General features: G+C 37.9%; 2 protein-coding genes across 3 annotated transcripts; both read right to left on the bottom strand.

Annotated features, from left to right (window-relative positions):
* Window positions 1-1,799: 1,799 nt before the first annotated feature.
* Window positions 1,800-8,881, bottom strand: rundc3ab (RUN domain containing 3Ab). 2 transcript variants are annotated; one of them, XM_053341982.1, is made up of 11 exons: window positions 8,772-8,881; window positions 5,019-5,134; window positions 4,480-4,607; window positions 4,219-4,304; window positions 4,033-4,122; window positions 3,847-3,927; window positions 3,247-3,412; window positions 2,754-2,911; window positions 2,538-2,657; window positions 2,051-2,148; window positions 1,800-1,942 (listed from the first exon to the last, which is right to left on the bottom strand). In XM_053341982.1, the coding sequence occupies exons 1-11, from the start codon at window positions 8,879-8,881 to the stop codon at window positions 1,800-1,802; spliced, it is 1,296 nt and encodes a 431-aa protein (XP_053197957.1). The 2 variants fall into 2 exon arrangements, with proteins under 2 accessions (XP_053197957.1, XP_053197956.1); XM_053341981.1 differs by having other exon boundaries at window positions 2,036-2,148.
* A 3,835-nt stretch (window positions 8,882-12,716) lies between these two features.
* Window positions 12,717-22,070, bottom strand: pth3r (parathyroid hormone 3 receptor). The gene is made up of 13 exons (XM_053341342.1): window positions 21,985-22,070; window positions 17,379-17,484; window positions 16,162-16,272; window positions 15,845-15,969; window positions 15,436-15,530; window positions 15,097-15,250; window positions 14,678-14,831; window positions 14,524-14,584; window positions 14,366-14,432; window positions 14,163-14,257; window positions 13,783-13,924; window positions 13,589-13,630; window positions 12,717-13,489 (listed from the first exon to the last, which is right to left on the bottom strand). Exons 1-13 carry the CDS (start codon window positions 22,048-22,050, stop codon window positions 13,004-13,006), a joined length of 1,704 nt encoding a protein of 567 aa, XP_053197317.1. The 5' UTR covers window positions 22,051-22,070; the 3' UTR covers window positions 12,717-13,003.
* Window positions 22,071-23,824: the final 1,754 nt, after the last annotated feature.

Below are 23,824 nucleotides of genomic sequence, written 5' to 3' on the forward strand. Positions count from 1 at the left end.
ATGATGTCAGCAATGAGAATGCTTTTTTTTCTCCCCTCAGTCTGTCATTTTTGTATCTTATTTTGCTGTGAATCGTGGCATTAAAAACTATCAAGTTAGTAGTAAGTAAGTAGTAAAAGTGGCCCAATGCAGGCAACATGACTTAAAGGAAAAGTTACTGTTGAATGTGAATGTGGAGGCAATTCATGAACAATATGACCAATACTGTGTGACCCTAAAGCAAAGAAGAATGTTGAACTAAATGATCGTGCTAACCTGCTTTGTCAGATTTTTCATTGTTTACCATCATCATTATCACTGTTCAGCGTGTTAGCATGCTAACATTAGCAAATTAGCACTAATTATTGGATAAACTGAAATTGTGTCTTGATCATGGTGTGAAAGGTCAGAGAGGTCACGTTGTATGCTATGGGGGACATGAACATCTGTACCTATAGGCTTTATGGCAAAGCAAACAACAGTTGTAGAGAAATTTGACTGACAACCATGACACTCATGGTGGCACTAAAGGAAAAGTCAAAGCATCACAATTGTCAGTGAGATTCATCGTCTGGGGGCAATGAATGCCTGTAGAAAATTTCATGGCAATCCATATGATGGTTGTTGAGATATTTTCGGTCTGGAAGTGGTAGACCGACTGACCAGCCAGCTAGTGTGGATAAAAAAGTACATATCCAATGCATACTATTATTTCATGTTTCAAAAAAAGGCAGTTTTATTGCAGTTTTAAATAACACAATTTATCCCAACTCTCAACAACACTGCAATGAGATTGCAATTTACATGGTGGCAAATGATACAAGTAAGTATGTCATACAATAAATAATAATAGAAGAAGAACAGATCACAGGAAAAATGAAGACCAAAAATCAAATGACACACACATAGGCACGTTGCACATTCACTATTTCTCTCCTGCTGTATCAAGCAAGGTTTGTAGAAAAAGACAATGAAAACATTCATTCTGCATAGTCTCAATGCACTTTGCATTTGTATGCAATAGATAGTATGTCTGTTTTTTTATGTTCACATTGTAGCAGCTCTGCAAACCTTGTTAGCCTGACAGGCCTTTCATATCACATCCTATTATCTGTATCTTGATTGAATAAGGCCTACACTGTCATTCAACTGAATATCATAAAGCTTTTTCTGTTAATTTCAAATAATCTTAAAACCCTCTAGCCACATTTTTACTCACACATCATAAGCCCCTCTTTCATCTCTGCAATCATTTAACCCGTCTTTTTATAAGTGTAATGCAATATGGCAAAACATTGCTTCTGTTCCCTAAAGAGTTATAACAGCTCATCCATCCTGAGCTGCCAGTATTATGCAACAGGCAGAATAAGATACAGTGACAGACTGATAAGACACAGACAAATGGACAAGTATATACAGAACACTACGGTGAGTTTGGATGAACTTGACCAGTAGAGATGCATGACTGTAATTGCACAAAATCGAGCATCGTGAGAGAGGTCAAACTTGAACTGTCTGTTTGCATTTCAGAAGGCTTAATCATGTCGAGACTATGAAGGACAGTGAAAATGAAGGAGGCCGTCAGGCAGTACAGCAGCTTTTCCTGCATCTTTGTGGGACTGTCCCACACAGGGAGGCTACTCTTTCACAAAAAGGTGTAAGTTGACAGAGAGCTGGGCTCAGAGCCTAAAAGTAAAGGGACTCACGTAAGGGCCACGAAAGGGAGAGCATTTGTCCGCCCACCAAAAGAAGTCATTTTGTTTCCATATTGAATTGTCTCAGTGTCTGTTCAGTGCTTGGCAGTGTTTCTTTGGCGCCCCCTAGCTGGGAGAGAGGGCAGGACTGTTCTCTGTGCTGATGTTGACCAGGCACTCGCTGGACTTTAGGCTTGCCAGAGACTTGCAGCTTGGAATGGAGGCCAAGGACCCACACAGGCCCATCATGGAGGGGGTGTAGTCCTTTCCTGGAGGGATGGCACACAAGGGAGAATTCAAGTGTGTGTGTGTGTTTACGCAGTTATCATTTTACAAGAACACTGTGTGGTTAAATATGTGACTTTCTAAAATGTCACCTGTGCACCAGGCTCCTCCATTCTGTTTGTCAATCCCCCGGGAGTCTGAATCCAGGCTGATCTCCACTGACAGAAGCTCAGTGCTGGGGAAACTTCTCCTAAAGGTCAACAAAAGGGCAACAATGGGTCAATGATACTGTCGAAAGCAGGCAGGTCTGAAAATGTAGGATTTTTATTGGTTGTAGCTGGAAAAAAAAACAAATCAAAATTTGCATAAAATTAGTTAAATAGATCAAATCTATTATATCTAAGTATATGTTCTTCTGTTGCCTTGTTATGCTGAACAAAGTAACAGATGAATGAACACTCAAATTATGGTATGATCTTTTTAAAATCATAATCATAATCAAATCTTAATCATAATCAATTAATAAACAAATACATTTTCTGATTGGCCAGAATCCTGCAAACACACAGCATTATAATGCTTTTTTTTTGGTGTTGCATTTAAGCTCAGTTATACCAGGGGACAGACACTCAGTCAAACCTGCGGAACAGCTTGACATCCTCCTCGTTGTTGTATGGCTGGAGCGTCGGCCACTGGTTGACGAGGGGGATTGAAAGGTTTTTGGCCAAGTGGTTGGAGTCACATGGAATCAAGCTTGTCCTGACAAATATGAGCGTACATTATCAGAAACAAATGCAACGTCGTTGATGATAACAATCTGAAATCTGAGTACTATCATCTGTTTATTGCACTCACAGTTGTTCCTGAAGCTCCAGGATTATGGCCTCCAGTTCCTTCTTTTCCTGTTGGCTCTGGCTCTGTAGCTCCTCCAGCCGGACCTTTAACCTCTTGTTCTCTGTCTCTGTGTTCTTCAGCTGGGACTCACGCAGACGCACAAGCTCCTCCAGGTAACCCTGACAACACACATCCACACTAAGTAAAAGGAAATATCCACTCTCTCTACTCATCACTAATATTCAGAGTATTACAAAGTTGGGTGTGCCCACTGACACAACCAGTGTTAGCTGACTCAGTTAAAGAAATCATTTTGAAATATTTGTTTTATAACATGTTCATTTGTGATCTTTAGAGGTGCTGAAAGGTAGATTGTGTCACCCTTGAAGCTTCATATTCAGCACACATCAAACTTCTCATCTAACTTGGCAAGAAAGTGAATAAGTCTATGTTCCCAAACTATTCCTTTAAGCAATGCTGGTGTATGTTCAAACACAACAAGATGGCTGCACACCTTCTGAGCATTGACTATCTTGAACCTCTGCTCCATCTTACGACACTTTGTGCTCCAGCTCTCCTCATCAGTGACCAGCGGGATGTAGGGATGTTCAGGGACACTGTCGTCACTTGTGCTGCTGTCAACACTCTGTCGATCGTCATCATCACTCAGATAATCATAGCTACAACAGAAGCAGTCGACAAATGTGCCAATATTTAATTTGCTTGTACAGTTTATAACACATATCAAACTTGACTGTAAAAGTTAGGTCTTTTTTGCAATACGTTTGGAGACTGGACAATGAAATACTGACGGAACTGATACTGCTTAGTCATGTTTCCATTTCTATTAGAGCACAGTCTGTGTTTTGTAATCGCCTTCTTTCATGGAAAACTTTGACATGTGACTGTATGAAGAAGTAAGTTCCCACAAAACCAAAGAAAAATTCAATTAAAGATACCAGCGTAATTTCATAATTTAAAAAATGTCATTACCAAGATGGAACCATTTCTTTTTCAAAAACATAAATGTTTAAAGATTTATAGGGTTGGAATATATATTGTTGGATATTTTAAGGAATTATCATTTACTGTGACAAGGGTTTTGTATTAATACCTTTGTGTGAATTTCAAATATGGCGTGTAGTCAATCATGGCAGGTGTTTTACCATCTAAGGCTTCTCCTTTCAGACAGAAACTGTGGAAGAGAAACCACACAGAAATAAGACAAAAAACTACAGAGACTCATCAACAATCAGATTGATACATAAAAGGTGACCATATGAAGGTCAAGACTTCTCACCTGAAGTCTATGGCTCCGACACCTATGAGCATCCCTGTTAGCACTGTGGCTTCTTCTCTTAACATGACAGCTCCTTCTGCATAGAGCCTCCTGAAGCACAGACACAGGTACAGCCAGATGGAAACATGGTTCAAACTAGGATTAGATTATACTACTGTACAAAACATGCGTGCTGAATCCTCTAACCTGGTTGTTCTACTGTCCCTCAGAGCAGTAGCTATGTATTCAGACAGCCTCTTCTCCATCAGGGCTACTCTAATCCAGGCTCGGCCCTGAGGGGGTCATCAAAGATTTAAAAATCATGTCCAAAAAGTCAGGTCAAATAAAAAAATACTTCTTCAGTGCACAATTTTACCCTATATAATATAACATATAGTCCATCTGACAAAACAATCACAAATTGTACATGTTTTATATTTTAGTTGTTTGATCTTCACCAGGACTTGCCTTTGCTCGTGAAGTGCTGATGTTTTCCATACTCTCGATGCTGTTAATGCAGCTGTTAGGAACTTTAGCACAGGCCAGTCGGATGAAGTCCCAGAAACTCCTCTGGCCATCAAACCAGCTGCTGGAGCCTGGAAATACAATGTAAAATGAATATTGTCTTAATGTTGCAATAAAAACATATATGCCAGTATACTGCAAATTTATAATGTTTATTGATTATATACATTTTATTACACAGACACAAGAAATTACATTACTTGTACCTATATAGCCAAACAGCAAGGGCCAAGTGTATTTTGTTTAAAAACTCAGTATAATATTTTTCATACACAATATAATATAAAGACAATATAATTGTCCTCTTATTGTGTATGTGTATTAGTGACAGATAAATATTTGTGTGGAAACCTGTATTGTCTTCTAAAAACCCATTACAGCATTAAACATTTTCAATATTAAATTAAATTTATGTTCCAGTACTTATTCATTTATTTATTTTTGGTTAAGTGATATTAATATTATCTTCATGGGTTCATTACCTTTAAAACGGTGGCTAAGGATGTGTTCAAGGATGGCTGCAAAATTGATGAACTCTTCTGATGAGTCATCAATGGGCTCGGCTGTGTATTTCTCTAATAGAGTCTTTACTGAAAACCTGTGTAAGAGAGAGATAGAGGGAGTTTGGTTGCCAGCAATGGTCATCATGGGATTAAACTAGTCACAGATTAAATGCACAATATGTAATTTTCTTCTGCTAGGGGTCTCTCAAGTAAAACAATAATAAAACACAAAGTTTGATGTAATGTAAAGTAGCGTGGGATCATGGGAGTTGTTGTCTTCTGTGTTAAACAACCATAATTTCTGTCATTGCAGTCAGCTTCTCCTGGCTAGGATTCCTTCAGTGTTCAACACACAGAGGTTTATCCACAACGGTCTCATCCTCTCAAAACCAAATGGACCCAGTGAATAACACTAGTCAAAACACTGAATAAAGCAGTTTCACAATAAAAAACATGTTTCTCACACACTGTTTGCTAGACACAGGACATCTGGAGGGGCTATTTGCTGAGATTTATCCAGACCAAACATATATCATAGTCTAGTCATTGTTAGGCATTCTAATGTGTAATATATACTATAGTTATATACTACACCTTTCATGTATACCTGCGTTGTTTCAGTTTACTGTAGGTGGAACTAATCACACATCAACTATTCTAAATATTCGTCAAATAATTCTTTGGGATCTGATTAACAAGCCTGGAATAAATCTATGTAAGTATCTTTACAGTGTATTAAGTGAAAAAGAATGAAACCTATGAAATGTATTAGAGTGACGGTGGTCAAATAATATCTGTGTTCATCCCATTTGACTGTAGATTTCTGCCACATTTGCGTCATACAATCCATTTGCTGCTGACTCCCATCTCCACAGAAGTATGATGTCACTCACTTACTGTGAAGAAGACATTTATGGAGAGCTTTCAGGAAGCTCCAGCTGCTCAATTTCTTTTTACTGGAAAGCTAAAATTTATGACTCTGCTTTGATGCAATACTTCACAATTGTAAGAATGTCTGTTTGTGACGCACTTTGCATGTACTTTCTGACAAACATGAATATATTTAGTAAACACACTTCAGGAAAACTCCCAATATAAGCAGTTTAAAGCACAACTACACTTAGGAGACGCTGTTAAGGACTCTTAAGAATGTGCAATTATTGTCATTTGGGGCAGTAATTAAAGGATACCTGATACAAACTGTTGTGACCCCAATATTAAACATGTTCATAAAATTACATTATTAATTCATTCTTAATCATTAATGCCAGTTTACTGAAATAGTGATGGGTTAGGGTTAGTGATTAACTGTGCTGGTAGATTAGTGAATTATGGCTGAAATATTTGATTAGAGCTGACACGATTAATTGATTAATCATTTAACTGAAAATTTGACATTAGCTGATAAATCATTTCAATATTTTTTTAAAGCAAGAGTGCCAAACATCAGGTGGATTTGGCCTCTTAAATGTGGTGAATTGATGTTTGTCTTTGCCATACGTACTGTAGCTATATGATGAATGTATATGATTTGAAAAAACAAACAATTTAAATATGAAACACCGGGCTTGGGGAAACCATAATGGGCATTTTCCAACAATTTAAAGACAACATGATTAATGAAGAAAATAAATCAGCACATGAATCAATAAAGGAAATTCTATAACAGCTCTAGATCAGATCCAGGAAACTGAGTCATTCAGTCATTCTGGTATCGATGCAATGAGCTTGTGCTAATATCCTTTTTATTGTTTCTGGGGAATTACAGTACTTGGTAAAACTGTAGGAAAAAACATATTTAGAAAAAACATATGGATATGTATTATCTAGAGTAACAATGTAACTGCATAATTCATTCATTCATTTGGGGTTAACTCCTGCCACTATAATAAACCCATGTGCCTTTGGTGACTAAAATATACTTTTTTTTTCTCCAGGCCACATTGTCATTCTCCTGAAATAACCACTCCTAAATATTTTCATGCACACTAAATAATTCAAAGGTCTATTTGCAGCAAGAATACCTGCCAAATGCTATTTGTCCAGTGACCAGGAGATATGCTGTCGGGTGAAAAGGGCCATATGGGCTAAGTAAACCCTACTAGACATGGTCCTGCAGTGACCATGAGACACAGTCATGTGCAAAGTCAGATATATCGACAATTTAATGGATGTTAGGTGGACAGAAATTACCTCAGATATAGATATTAGTCATGGTTGGTTGACTCTGAAATCACCAAGTTTGAGCCTCAGTGGCTACTTGTTAACTGCTTTTATTAGATGTGTTATTAGTAAAACACACTAATACACACACACTTTCAGTTTGCGTGTCCACAAGACAATGCTTATCCTAACACAAGCCAGTGAGGCAAGTGATTTCACTCCCCATTGTTCCAAACACAACAATGTCTCATTCAGCCAGGCCAGATACTGGACAATAATTGGCTGACTATCCTCCACATCAAAACGAGCACAATCTCCTGTGTTTCCACTGTATTACACACAGCAGGACCGTATCATCACCCAGATAAGCTTGTTGGTGGCTCAGTGGAGGTGCACTCTTGTCTAGTTCACCTGTCTAGCTGTCTGAATGTGTGTTTAATGAGTGTTCCTCCCCTTCAAATCTACATATAGTAATGTGAGTACGTACTGTACACTCAACATGTGACTGTGTGACATGTGACATGTCCAGTCTGTGGACTCCAGTCAGCATAGTAGCAGAGAAGACATGAAGCCAGGGTTCACTATGGATTTTATGGATCAATCAGTACAGTCAATGTTTTTGACGTACTTTTGGGTGACCAATTTTAACTTTAAGTCAGGATATAGTTTAGGTATGTAGATCTCTAGTAAGAGAGGGGATGGAGAGAAAAGAGATAATTATAATTGATGTGCTAATTTGAATGTTAAATTCAGTTGCACTTCTGTTTTAAGTCTAAATCTCAGTTCAATTGCAGTACAGTTTTTTTATTTTAGTCAAATATAAAATATCTTTTAATGTGATTTGGAAGTTTGGAAAAGTAATTAGCATAAATTGTACAAGGCACTCACATTCCGTGTTTGTTTAAATATGCTTCTACTAACTAAAACTGTGCAGGTGTTTACATTTTGAAATGGGAGGCTGGAGATCTCCTCAGTAAGGTGGACACCAACTGACATCAAGGGCTTTAACCCCAGTTATAAAAACAGAAATCCATGTCTGCAGAATCCCTTTTATTATAGAGTTTGTGTATGTTTAATGCATTCATGTATAGCAAAAAGCATTTAAGTGAAAGCCTCTGTCCAACAAGCCCACAAAGTCCCATCTGCACGTGATGTACAGGCCTTTTAATGCCTCCCTGCCCCGAGTCCCTGGGGTGCCAGCTAGTCCTTGCCCCAGGAAGGTTGTCGTCATAGCAACCACGCCATCAGCGGCGAGAAAATAAATGGCAGAGACAAAGATGACATGGCTAAACTCACACATAGGACAGACTGTCTGTTAGGTGTTTCTTGGTTATATTTGTAGTGAAAGATGGTTTGTACATGTAGGCTTCTTGTCTGTGCAGGCCCACAGAGTTTATTATGATGATGACGTCAGCGTGGATGTTAAAATATGCTTTATTTACATGTCCAGCATCATTTTGTTGTTATAATGACACACAAATTAACCAAACCCAACCTGACATCGGCGCCTGTAAGAGCTCAGACACTTTAAGTACACAAACACAGCATCACCTCGAAAATTCAACCTACCTGCAAACAGTGATGAGGTTTTTTCTCTCCACCGCCACATTCCGGGCGGACGCCTTTTTCGAGACATCTCCCTGCATGGCCATCGCTGCCTGTATACAGCCGGGCTCCATCCAGGAGGAGGAGGAAGCCCTGATATCAAAGGACCCCTCCCTGTCGGCCACCGGCCCTCCTCATGTACCTCTGGATGCCGGAGAGGACGCTGCCTGCCCTGCCTGCATCAGAGCCGCTGCTTCACCTGGAGCCAGATTCACCGGGACATACAGTGTATTTACTCTGTTTCTATTAGCACTGTTATACACTGAGGACTCAATTACGTCTGCTCTCTCTCTCTCTCTCTCTCTCTCTCTCTCTTTCTCTCTCTCCGCCTCTTTTTTGACTTCATCCTGACGTCACTGGACCACCTCGCATCATGCAGGCTGAACATGACGAATCATCTCAGTGACATGCAGCTTTACAGCATGACTTTAACATTTAACCAACCTGTAGGAGCTTTCATATTATGAAAAGTGTCCAATACACTGACATTTAGCCTATATTATTAGCCTATAGCCTATATTCACTAATAACTCTGGAATAGCCTATATCAGATATTAAAACCTCATTATAATATCTGCTGTCCAAATATTATCTTATGAACATCCCAAAGTTTTCAAAGATACTAAATATGTCTTTGAATTTTGGGGAAATGTGCATGAAAGAAAGCACAAAAACATTGTCATTTGATAAAATTGCATAGCCATAAAACATCTATTTTGTCTTTTATCTGCTTTATCTCTTATTTCATTTTATTTGTTTTAAGTCTAGCCTATTTTATTGGTTTTGTTACATTTTCATAGTTTTATGCATCAGATTGTTTTACAGTTTTGTTTGCTTTTCACTCATCTGTAAAGCATTTTGAATTGCGCTGAATAACCCATAAGAAAAGTGCTGTACCAGAATATTTCACTCAGTGTTAACTCCATACAGCTTCAATAGAGAGTTGGAACGAACTGATATAAAAAGCACCTTCAGACATTGTGGAGTAAGAAGATGACTTTTTAAACCTTAACGCTTCTAAAGGGGGAATAAAGGGGATTGTGTGTGTTAATGAGTCAATTCATTTGCATCATGTTGCAGAATATATCTACACCTGTTTTATAGAGCACAAGGTAAATATTTATGAAGATATACAACATTTACGCCGTGGTATATATTTGTAGCATATATCTGAAAGTAAGTAATTATGTAATCTGCCTTATATTGTAAAACATGCTATGACGGTTCATATATGCCACTATTTTTTAATTTTTCACAAGCAAGACACCTATAATATAGGAACTTTGTGTGTATCTATCCATTAAAGACCTTTTTGTATTTGTGAGCATTGTTGTTATACTGTATGCTGTGCTTCTACATCATCTTGGTTAACTATAAGGATGATATCATTATCAATAGCAGCAGCAGCAGCACAGTCATCATGCTGGATCATTTCCTTCTTCTGTAGTTTCCGATCAGCATCCTCTCCACTCGCCTCCCTCTCCCCTGTTTCCTCCTCCTGCAGTTAGAAGAGACATTCATGTTTCTGAAGCCTGAAGCAAACCCACAAGAGCGTCACTAAAAAAAGCTCATGGAGACACTTTGGCAACCACACAGTCACCAACCTTTTCCTTTCTAATGAGCTGACAGCTGGTGGCCACTATACATTGTTGGGTGGGGGTTGTGGCTTTTTTGTCCTGCTGCTGGAGGAGCAATCACTCATGCATATCTGTGTCTGGTGCTCCATATGTTTAGATGCTTCATATTCCTGTATTGACAACATAATACAACTCACCTCCTTCAGTATCACACTATTGTGTTTTAAGTATTGTGCAACAGCCCCCCCCCAAAAAAAAAACAACAAATCATGGCAGATTATGTTTCAAAATGTTCTTTTGTGCTCTAATTATTTTCATTTCTAACTCTGACTACACATGTATTACAAATGTGTTATCCATCTTTCCCCAGGCTCTTGAAACTCAGAAACAATACACTCACTCTCTTGCTTGTTAATTGGTTCCATTTCATTTGACTTCGTGCGGACAACTAACATTTTTACTTGCTGTGTTCTGATTTTTGCAACAGGAGAAAGAGCTTTATCTACTTTCCTGCCTTAATTATCTGAACAATAAACATGTTCACATTGCTTTACAGAGCTCCATGTTGAAAACCAACAGTTTCACTTTTCACTGGATTGTGCAGTAAAAATATTTTCACATATGGTATTTTCCAGTGGTAATATACAAAGTGTCAAAATGTCCTTTTGGACCTTGAATCTTGCCCTCCTTGTTTTGATCTTTCAATACTTTTTGTTGTCTAACATATAACTCAGTGTCAGTCCACTCAGTACACCTGCTTAAAGGATGAGTTTACAGTTTTTCCATCTTAAAACAAGTCAGGCGCTCAAATGAATATTAAAATAGATTTTTCTTGCTGTAATAATTTCTTCTGTTCATACTAATCGTTTAAAGATCCTTTTGTCAAATCAAGTGGATATCTTGGAAAACTGAAGCATTTTCAGTACAAATTTCCAACTTTTATTATTCTTCCACTGCAGCTCAACAAGGAAACACTGTCCAGGGAAACACAAAGAGAGAATTTAGTATGATAAACTCTTACATGGACACAATAAATAAAATGATGAAACCGTTTTAAAAGTGATACAACAGATTTTAAAGTAAAATAAATAAAAACAGAGAAAACAGATACAAGATAATACATAATACATTTAAAACATGAATATAAAATATATGATTAAATAAAATAGATAATATTAATTAAACATTCTTATCAAAAGCCAGGCTAAACAAGTGGGTTTACATTTATAGATATCAACACTATAGCTTTAGATAGACTTTTGAACATTCTTTTTTGCACAAAACAGGGACTGTTTGTGGATTTTGTCCCCCATCACGTCCCATATAAACTTGTTAATATTCTAATGGTCAGTATGAACAGGGAGATGAGTACAGTGAACAAAACATGTTTGTATTGGCTTTCTTTTTTTTTTTAATTCAAACTCTTAATGCATATTCCCAAAACATTTATTAAATTATCAGAATAATTTTACACTGTACATATACATGCATAAACACAGAAGAACAGTTTCTATGTCTGGACACTTAAATCTCCCTAAAATATTTACACTTACATTTTCCTCTCTGTTCATTTTGTGAATACTGTTGGTTTGTGCTGCAGGTTTGCCACTTACGCTTGAGGTCTGCAAACAGCTCAGGTGCCTCTTGCTCCAGGCTGAAGCCTGAAGAGAGTGTGTGAAATTCTGGACAGTGTTGTGAGGGCATTTGGGGCAGAGGTTGCACAGAGAAAGGACTTGGGGTTTGGCCTGCTGGGGTTTTTGAATCAGCCCTCAGGATCCTGTCAAATTGATAAATAGGGCTGAGAAGACAACGGACAACAACAAAGGTGCAGAGAGAGACAATGCCTATCTAGACATACTGTCCGGACATGAGTGACTGTTAAAAATTATGACATTTTGAACATTAACTTGGTCACTGGAGTAGGTCTGGCTCAGAGGATGAGAAAGATGTGAAATCACACACACACACAAAAATCTCACAGTTTAAACATCCAGGACTATTTTTTCTTAAATCTCTGCAGCATTGTTTCTTCACAGATTATTTAGCTTCTTTTATTTGTTCACATTTCTTTCACATTGTTTGAAAGTACAAAAGCACAGTTTATATACACATTAGAGCAAAGATGTAACAGATCCACAAGCAATCCAGAAAGATGTCTCTATAACTTCAGAGATTTGAATATATTGTACAACATAAGCCATTATAGTCTATGTGTTATGCAGGGCAAAGTATGCATTCCTAATTTGGTACATCATAATGAGAAAAGGTCTTCACTGTTAATTTTTGTGTTTGTATTCCCTTGTAGTTTATGAAGCTGAAATTTGATCCTATCCATTGAAAACAGATTTCCATTTTTCTGAGCACTGAAAAGATTTCTCCTCTACGTTGGCTTAAAAGTTGAGATTGAAAGTTCATTCTTGAACTTGGAGGAAGTTAACAAAGCAATTTCAACACAAGTAAATCCTTGAAATGTCTTCTTTAGTACATTGTCTGTGTTTGCAAATGCAAATCAACTTTGAGGTTTCTACACTCTTGGATCTCTCCAGTCAGTTGAAGACAAAATAATTCATCCCTGTTCTCTGTATTGGTCTGCATGAGTCAAATATTTATCAAAAACATTCACAAGATGGTCTCCAGTTCTTTCAGGGACAAGGAACTGTCTGGATCTTCTGTTCTTTGGGTTTGGGCTGGAGATCCACAACTTTTGGAGTCATGACTTCCCTTACTGGCTCTAGCATGCCTGGCAAAAACTCCAGACTCCGTCCCCCCTGCCCTCCGCACTGCCAGCTCCTGTTGGGGTCCGGATGCCTCAGTGTCATTGGGAACGTATCCGGGCAGACTGCTTTGTGGGTGGAGAGAAGAGTGACGTGGTGGCCTGACACCCGACCCTCCACCAGCAGCACCACCTGAGCCCATGACTCCTCCAGTGAGAGAAAGAGCCCGAGGATTGGTAGCGGACAAGCTGACACTGTGGGTGGTGGTGTGTGACATCATGCCTCCATAGTAACAGCTGCCTCCGCCACCACTGCTGGTCATCCTGGCTTTCTGTTTGAGGTCCAGCGTTAGACTCCGTCTTAACCATGCCTTCTTAACCTCTGCCTGTACCTGAACAGGAAGACCGAGAAAAAAGAAAGCTATATTTGTGTTTTTTTCTGTCAGATGACACAAATCAAAGTAAATGTATTTTATAATAGACTTTGTTACCTCTCCATTGTAGAAGCAGTAGATGAATGCCACAAAAAAGCCCTGAAATGAGGAAATGGAGAATATGAGAAGAAGCACACTCTCACTCTCTCTCTCTCTCTCTCTCTCTCTCTCCCTCTCTCTCTCTCTCTCTCTATCTATCAATCTATCTATCTATCTATCTATCTATTCAGTCACGTAAATATGTTTCAGACCTGGGATGAGTTGAAGAACATCTCGTAATGCATTTGCACCTGCCACAGCAACCCAGTGACCTCAGTGTAAGGAAGAGCCATGAACACCATGTAGTGAACTCCAAATAAGGGCATGAGGACTAATGTAGACTTGAGCAGCTTCCTGCAAATAAAGAGTAAAGTGAGGCATTTATTATCAATCATGTAGATCTCTTGTCAATGTGTGGAGGCCTGATACTTGGTTGAAATCAAAGTTACAATTAGAATAGAATAGTTTTATTGTTATTGCACACAAGATACAATGAAATTAGCTTTCACATTCACATAAATGCACATACATTTTACAAACATCCATACAATTAGTCTAACAGCTAAACATTCTTGTAGCGTTAAGCAGTTACCGGTACTGCTGCCGAGGATCCAGTTTACCAGTGTTTGTTTCCCACAGTTTGGAAGCCAGCACTCGTATTATGTTAACAAAGAGGAGGAAATTCACCTGCAGTGACAGAGACTTACTGTAAAGCCTTTTGATAGTATTTAAATGTAATAATTATTATCTATAAATGTATTAATTCGTATTTTAATGTAAATGTATTTTCCTTACAACAATGGCTGCTAGAATAGGAACTTGATAGATCCATTTCAGGTTTCCTGCACTGATGTCCCAACATCTGAAAACAAAGACATGTGGAACAACTTAAGTGAGGATTTGTACCACATTTATAGAAAGTACTGGATACATTATCTCATCACATGACTCACTGTGTGTCTGCCAGTGATGCTCGTGCACTGACCCAGATGGACACAAACACAGCTGGAACTCCTAAAACAAGCAGAGAGAGAACAAAAAATGGAAATTGGCAGTTTTTAAAAAAAAATGACCTGTTAGTGCTTATTTGAGATCACAAATGCTCACCCCACCCGATGATGGTGAGGGCCCATAGGTAGTTTTTGTCAGAGAGGAAGGCCATAAAGATGAGGCTGTGCAGGTACAACCCCTCTACCAGGATCCAGTAATGATTGGTTGCCAGGAAATACAGGAAGAGTGTGACAGCAACTTTACAGCCAGCCTGAAGACAAAAAGCAGAAGGTAAAGGAAAAAATACAATAATATATTATATCAAAATAGCTGGAATGCATTTATCTTTTCTTAAAACACATCATATTTTCATGAAATTGTATTTTATAATATGTAAAAAAAAAAATGTATTGCATCTTAATGTGGACCATTACTCTGCTAACGGTTATATAGCAAGCTTTCTTCATGACTAATCAGTAGCAAATCGTGTAAAAACCAAATGAACAAATAATAATGAATATAACATTATAGTTTACCATATGCTGCCTTGGTCCAGGGAGCTCAGATTCTGCCTTACTGTCACCAGAAACAGAGTAGAGCACAGCATCCTTCACAAAAATGCTGACTGCCCGACAGATGAAGGAGGTGAAGAGGTGGATGTGGATGTAGTTGCGTGTACAGTGAAGACGCCTGGAAGGTGTGTGTGTAAGAGATAAAAAATAAAAGGTTATTTGTTCATATCTGAATGCAAGTCAATTATGGCATACTTCTCAATTGGCTTGTTTGAGGAGAATATGAATGAATAATAATCTATAAAGGTATATTGTGAGGCTGAATTAGAGTGTGCTTCTCAGTTCTAGTTATCTGATTCTTACTTGAAATAGCAGAGGATGGAGATTGCCACAAGCAGTGATGCCAGAGAAATGGAGTAGCCAACTGTGTACATGAGATGCAGTCTTTCAAACACCTTCTGAAACAAAACATACTTTGAGTGGACATTCATGTATGCAGGTAAAGTGCAGATTTAAACACCTTCGACTATCCGAACAATTACAGATCTGCAAATGAACACTTATTCTAATAGCTAAATACTTTTCTGCAATACCTGAACATGCAGCATCAGTCAAAAGTGAATGAAGAATTTTCAACAGCCTTTGAGGAAACACAGATGTGGGGAAAAAAGGCGTCTACACACCGCAATTTGAATCTTTTTCAGTTTTTGGGCACCACATTTGTGCCAGTAAACACATTCAACCAACCACCACATCAAACAGATCTACACACCTCCTCTTGGCTCCTGTGGTTGGAGGTCAAGTAGGTGGTACACTCAGTATAGTTAGCCCAGGTGCGGTTGATAATGGGCACCTGCTCCCAGTTTCCTGACGCATCACATTGGCGGTAGGCTCGGCCTGAGCCACAAAAGTGCAACACATAGTCACAATGTGAGCAGGACAGTCTGTGATACAATAAAAATGTCAGAACTATATTGAAGGCAGATGTGGATTTTTTTCCTGTGTTGTTTGGACTCCAACAGGCTTCCATAAACCCTCCAAGTCAGAGACTACATTTAGACCATGTAAACTTCTCTTGAGCCCTCCTACCTCTGTGGTTGAAATCATAGATGTACTCAGGACACAGAACTGGGACCAGTTGACCCGGTCTGCTCCGTGGCCAGCAGATGATCCCATCCCACTCTGGGATACAGTCACCATCTTCACATAGAACAGGAAATACATGTTATTCGGTTCACATGAAGTGGTGGTAAAGTCTGAAGCACGGGGTCCCAATCTGTCAGGGGGGTTTTAAACAAGTGCTGACTTTAGACAGTAAAGTATTCCCTACTGGAAAGTCAAATGTGGGAATGTGCTAAACAGATAATGACATTGTACATGTACTGATAAAAAGACAGAGACAGAGACAGATCGGATATTTATCTGTATTAAATTTTTGTTTATTTCCCTCTAATACAGCTGCATTGTAAGCAACCTTAAAGCTACATTAAAATGAGTAAAGTAATACAATATGTTTGAATAGTTTTGCTTTAGAAAATGAAACATGTTCTTTAAACATTTCCTTTCATGGTTGTCTATAATATTTTGTAAAATATGCTGTGCGTTTTATAAAATATGGAGAGGAATATCAGAACATAAGCCTGTACAACTCCTTATCTGACCTCTCTGACCAGGCCTCCATCTTAATACACAAATTGAAGCAACTTATCTGGAGAGGCTGTCATCAGCTTCTGCGTCATAGCCTGAATGAAAGATGCCCCCCTATTGTTTACACCTACAGTACATTCAACTCAGTAATCACAGAGATACGGGTCAGCAGGATATTGGATGGGTGTTATATTGTATCTGATTCTTAATATATGATTGATGTAATAAATACTTGATTATATATATTGTACTTCTTGACCTCTCTGTGTGTTTCTATACTCACACTGGGCATATTAAGCAAAAGACTTTACTTTATTAAGCCTTTCAAAACAGTGGGCATACTCAACATAGTTTCAATGTTCACTTTTTACTTGATTGTGTGCCACATGTTATTAAAACTGAACTCTAATGAACAACCCATGATGGAACTTTCAAAACTATCTGTTATAAACAGTTTATCATTGCACTTTTATAGGTTTAGCTCAGATAATAATCAGAATAAACAGATTTAAAATATGACCAGGAGGTTCCCACACAGCTGCTTTCTAACATATGTAGGGATCAAACCTGTGGCCTTTTGATGACAAGATACAACTAAGCAAGAACATGTATTCTCTATGATTAATGGCATCATCAATCATCAATAATAGTACACACACCTTTAACGAGGGCCATTTGTGCCTGGATGCTCCTTTCACACTTGGCGTGAGCACCAATCAGGACGTAGATCTGCTCATCTCGTGTGATGACATCATCAGAGTCTATCTGTAAATGGTGGGTAAGATGGTGGAGACAGATTGTTGATATAAACATATATAAGATGTAAAATAGAGTTACACATAATTCAAATGAATAACTAATGGCTTAAAACAGTATAAATTATGATTCTTTTGCTTAATATGATGTGGAATAGAAATGCAGGCTGTTTCCTGCAGTTGGTTGGACTTGGTAAATGACTTCATTTAAAACAATTCAAATCTCACACATATTCACAAATTTCCCAGAACAAGTGCACACCAACAAGGACTATTTGATTAGCTTGTAATCTTTTTCTTAAATAAATTAGTATTTTTTATCTAAATTTTATCATTATTGTAGAATATCTGTTGTAAATTAAAGATTGTTTTCTGGTTTAAAATTGTTAGATTTAAAGTCCTCTTCAACCCAAAAATATTTTAGCTTCACTGTGCAGAATTATGTAGGTGAAGAGTTTGACACTAGAAGACTGTTTTCACATTTGTCTAGTGAAGTGGAAAAGTTTCTGCTCATTTTAAAGGGTGTACCTGCAAGCATAATTAGTGACATTACAACTATTTGGGAGTCAGTCCTGGTCCAGTATGAAACTTAAACAGGTGTGATGTGGAAACATATACCCTTTATACCCTGTATACCCAGCACAAATACACACTGGGAATGGACTTTTTATAACATTTCACCTTTCAGACATAGGACACATCTTATGTCCAGAAGTTCAACTTATATTTGCATTTTCATTAACCATTAACCATGTCAGTAAAGTTTTGTGTAAAAACTATACTAGACACATATTATTATTCAAAGCAGAATATTTTATATGTTCAAGGATGTCACAAGGAACTCTCATAATATCACAATCAGCTTCTTTTTTTTAAACCCCAAAAACAGTGTATGAAATGTAGAATGTAAACTTCTCCTCACGACATTCCCAGAAACATTGGCTATTATGTGACCCCAGTATTCCCTCTTGCATATTTTAAATTGGCTTCAAGCATCTGCAGGTGTCAGAATAGACTGCTTGGTGTTTTGTCCGAGCTACAAGAACAATTATCAGCTACTATCATTGCATTTGTTGGTCTTTAACTGAACTTAAACAAAAGGTCTCCTGATAAAAGCCTCTCTGAAGTCTCTTTCCAACTGGGGTGATCTATCAGCTGCAAACACTCCCAGGGATTTGATGTGCTCTCTCCAGGTGTTGTGAAATAGTTGTGTGAGTGTGCGGTATGTGATGATCCCCCGCCAACCCCCTTTTTTCCCCCGTGCTGGCCACATGGGGGCCCTTGTCCTCGGGACCTCGGCCATGCGGGTGAGAGCTAGCCTACACAAGCAGCTTTGTGTTCACTGGTACATTTCACAACAGAGCTGCAAAACTAGCAGTAAGTCAACTAGAGCCCTCACAGGAGGATAGTTTAGCCAGAGAGAGGAGAACACTGGGATTAAACAGAAAGGTACAAAGAAAGGGAGGGAAACAAACAACAGAGTAAAAGTTCAGTCCAGGATAGAAAATAAACCTAGAGGGATGAGTTGCTTCTGTGACTTCAGCTTGGTCCAAAAGCTTGTGTATCTCCATTTTATGTTGCTCTATACTTCAATTTATTTGACAGCTGTGGTTAGTTAAATTTCAGATTAATTTGATTAATTAATTTTAAACAAAATAACACATGATAAGATTATAAGAACAATGTATTGTTAAAGATTCAATCGGCAGTTCCAAACATTTTTGGCCTGTTGGGTCCCCTTGTCAATTTTCAGATGTCTCAGTTGTTTGCAGGTCTGCTAAAAAGAGATTTTGACACTAAACATCTTAGACAGTTTCATTTAAACTTTACATACAGTTCAGGTCAAACTTGACCTGTTTTTGCATTTTATAGCACTGGAAAAACCCAGAATATACAAAAATAGAAATATTTTCATTTTGTGCAGCTTTTACGCATTTCTTCAAATACCATAGAGGGTTCAGTTTGATTTGTATTTATAAAAAACAGCCATACAAAAATATTTGTGCTCAATAAAACTCCTGTTCCTCCTGTTTTAGGTAACATAGCATCATAATACTGTGTGATTATTCATGTTTTTCTTTGTAAACAAATAGTGTAAAGCCTTAAGAGAATACACTCTAACTGCTTACTGACACTTCATGAGTCACCTGTTTAGGAATGACTGGTGAGGTGTTAATGAATGAAAAATAGAATTACAGTACAGAGACTAATAAGGTGATACTGTGAAGAATCACAGTATGAACAGTAAGTAAGGGTTAAATAGGTTTTTGAGGTCAAAAGAGGTAAAACTGTCCAATGTTTCACAAAAATAAGCAAAGAGCACTTTTGATACTTTCGGTACATTTTGCTGATAATACCTCTCTACTTTTTAAGATTTTAAATTGAGTACTTTTTGTGGAATTAGTAATTTTACTGAACTTAAGTAAAATGCACTTAAAGGATCCAAGTACTTCTTCCACAGCTGTCTTCCCCACAAGTGAAAAGAAAGCTCCCTCTTGTTCAACAGACTGAAACCCAACAGGAACAATTCATGACGATGGATGCGTGATAAGTAACATTCTTGGCAGAGATCATTAAAATAAACTGCCAATGGGGTGAACAATGTTTCCAATATTGTAGCAGTCAGAATGCTGAATGGCTATCATTTCCTACAGTGATTTATTTTGGGAGGGAACTCTCAGCCAAAGTCAATACAGACATATTGAGCAGCTCAAACCACTTGTTGTTGCTGTATAGTGGACTGTGGACACACTCTGGCTTTTCTGACAACGCTTAGGGTGGGTATATATGTGTTCCTGGGTCTCTGTCCACAATCCGTTTATTGATTAAAACAATTAGACAGTCAAATATTAAACTAAGTCTTCAATAAAAACACCACAGTCCTCCAAAATTAATAAGGTTATCAACACAGCATAATTCAATACATGCAAGGTCAATATGAAGAAGTCATTTAGTTTTCTTTGTACAAGAAGGTTTTCTGCTGACGGACAGGGAGTGGTAGCAAAACAATTAGTCTTAGAAATCTCCTCGCCTTTGTGTCATAATTGAATTTGCTCTTTCAAGCCTCTGCTCCATACAGAGTGATTTTCAGGCTGACTGAGCACTAGGTTGTAAGTCTGCCCAGGGCCGACACTTGGGATCAATCGACAAAGATGTAGAGATGGGGCAGTGAGGATTGCAGGAGAGCCATGCTTTAGTGGGTAAAAGGTTACTGGGGTCAGCGCTGATGGAGGTCTGTGAGGTGAGGCAAACTGCAGGTGATTTCTACTGTGTAGATTGTTTTGTTTTGACTGCAGCTTTTGTATTTGTGTAATTCAAAATCACCCACATGCAAGAAATATATACGACAGGCCTGTAAGATTTTTAAAAATGGTGTCTTCTTACATGTTTTCTGAATGTCATCCACACGTTTCCATTATTATAATTCTGATTGAAATTCATATACAATATTTAATTCTAATTACTAATTATTTCAAGCCTCCATTCACTCACAAATGTCTGTCTCAGTCAGGGAGATGTTTGAAGTCTATCTGAACATCTTTACCCAGCCAAAAAATTATACTTTTTGTGGATGTTTGTGTAGCCTCTGTACAATGTTGATATTCAGATTTCTAAATTCTCTAACTTTTATATGTGTTTGGGGAATAAGTGGTAACCAGTTACTTATTTAGTTGCTGTAGCGGTTTTGTTGCAATATCAGATATCACAACTGTGATGACCTAATGCATCCACTGGGATTTTAATAAGATCTAGACCGGTCTTCGTATGGTTTTAAAAATGCATCTGATTTGATTTATTGTTTAACATTTGGAAGTGAACTACACAATATAAATTTATACTCAAAATTAAAATTCAACAAAGGAGCACTGGTAAAAAAGGTTGGTCAACGTCACCACCTTTGTTAAGAACAGAGGAACATTACAAAAGCCATCAATGGTTCTTATCTCTGAAGCATGAGATGAATCTATGTCTGAAATTCAATGACGATCAAAGAAAGTCACAGACGCATGAAACTTTCCATATCTGGCCCAGATGCAGCGGTACGGGAGTGTCATTTCTGACTCAGTGTCAGGGGAAAAGTGTTAAATTTTCTGTTACCGTGTGAAACGTTTAAATTTAGAAACATAGCTTAGAGTAGAAATCCCAATCCTGCTGAGAAATGTCTGAACTGCTGTGTACCATTAACAAATAACATGTTCACTAATTAGAACAAACACAGGTAGATTATTTGTTATTCCAGTCAAATATAATAAATATGTGCAGAAAAGAGCCAGTGGAACTTAAGGACTTACACAAATGATAAAAAGTAGAGATAAAAGTCTATTATTTTTCAAAGATTTGCTTAAAATATGTTTATTTTAAAGCAATAAAAAGTCTGCTGACAAAATGTAGTTGATTATGTACTATTGTACTATTACAAAATAATAGTTACTTCCAATCCAGTTACCAATTCAATCAATAAATAATCAATAACTGAATCACACAAATAACTAGGATAGAATACACTTACCAGTGCAATCACCGTTATTACACTGTGAAAAAGAGCCAAGACGCCAATTCCATGAGCAGACAACATGACGTCTTTTCAAGAGTCGACTCAAATTTTACGTTTAATCGACAAACAGCCGTCCACACAGACCCTCAGATCACCTCATTCTCCTCAGGTTGTGTTGAAGGAACTTGTATCCCAAAGTTAAAGACTTTTCCTCTCTTGTGTCCCATCAGTGCTCCTCTTGGGTTATTTCCTGTGTGTGTCAAACTGCCTTTAAGGGTGTCTTGATCCAGATATGACCTTTCAACAAATGTCTCCCTTTTCCAGTCTTCTTTGGACATTACTGGTCAGGTGTGAATGAGCATGTGGGAGAACCTGCTGGTTCCTGTTGGGAAGAGAGAGAGGAGCACTGTGGAAGAAACCTCCTCCTTTCTTTGGAGTGTTGTCTCTCAGTGATGGGTTGGCCTTGATTGGCTGTGGCTTCCAACTCACTTAACTCTTTGTGCTCCTCTGGTGGGTCATCTGTCTGTTTGCCTTTCTGTCTGTATCTCTTTGTTTGTGTCTTACAAAGCTCTTCCTAATCCTGCACTGCCAGGAAAAAACAGTCGTTTTACCTTTTGCCACATTTTTGATCATTCTCTGTATTTATCAGTTTGATGACACATAGTGTTCGCTAACATTTTAATTAAATAACACACACATATAGTACTGTATATTGTCCAGGACTTGAGTCAAAACAGTATGTTCCTTATTTTTGAATCCATGTACCAGGAGACTGGATCATAGACCTATTAATGTACCCCACCATCATAAATAGAAGCAGTGTGACTTAATAAACTTTGGTCCCATGGCAAGGGACCAACATTTCTCCTCCAGTTCCCACGCTGGGACATTTTAGAGGACACTGATACAAACCAGGCTGACACTGACTGCTGTTTGTGTCAATTAAACTTAACTGATAATATGCACAATACAGCAACAAAAAAAAACCAACAAGCCTAAAACAAAACCCCCAAAAATGGCAGACACAAATCATGGAAAAGATATAGGTAATATTTTGGCTGGTATTTCTGTTATTTTTGAGACTAGTTGTTAAATCAGCTTTGTGTGCTGATACTGTGGTTCCCAAACTCAACCAGAAACACCCAGGGGTCCTCAAGGAGCGCTCAGGTTCACATGGTTCAGAATGATTTACATATCTTCCTCAGAATTTAGTTGTTTAAGTATGTGAGCGACTTGGGATTTAATAAATGTAACCAATCAACATAAAACCAAAATATGTACCTGCATGGGAAAGTCCTTAAGTGAATAAGGAACAACTTTTCACTTTGTGAGTCCCTAACATTAAATAGAGAAAGGATTGCCAAAACACATCTAGTGTCATGATGTGCAAATTAAATTATTGCTTGAGCTAGTTATCATTGTTGTTAATGTATTATTTTTCATTGATTTTTTATGCACAACTGTTATGATAACATGCAGACAGCAGATAATAAGGGGCTGTAATTAGCATCAGTATTACCCTAATCCTTATAGCCTTATTACTATCAAGGGCTATACTTATTTAGAATATATATGGGGTTTTTTGTCTCATTTTTTCAGCTATTTGTCCCCTTTTCTTTGTCTTGAATGAAACTCATAAAGGAGATAGTGTAGGGCGTGTCCAGTGAGTTTAATCAGGATTGCTCAAAGGCCTCGAGATATGAGCAAATATCTAATAGGCCACGCCTACCTGCACTAATCAATATTGCAGCATTTGGTTGATATTTACCCCCAAATCATGCAAACTAAACTGGTGAAATTCTATTTACCGCGTTTTGGGTTGGGGTTTCTGCCATTTGTAACATCCACCATGGAT

The sequence above is a fragment of the Scomber japonicus genome, chromosome 20 (assembly GCF_027409825.1).
Source record: "Scomber japonicus isolate fScoJap1 chromosome 20, fScoJap1.pri, whole genome shotgun sequence".
In the NCBI taxonomy this organism is placed as follows: domain Eukaryota; kingdom Metazoa; phylum Chordata; class Actinopteri; order Scombriformes; family Scombridae; genus Scomber; species Scomber japonicus.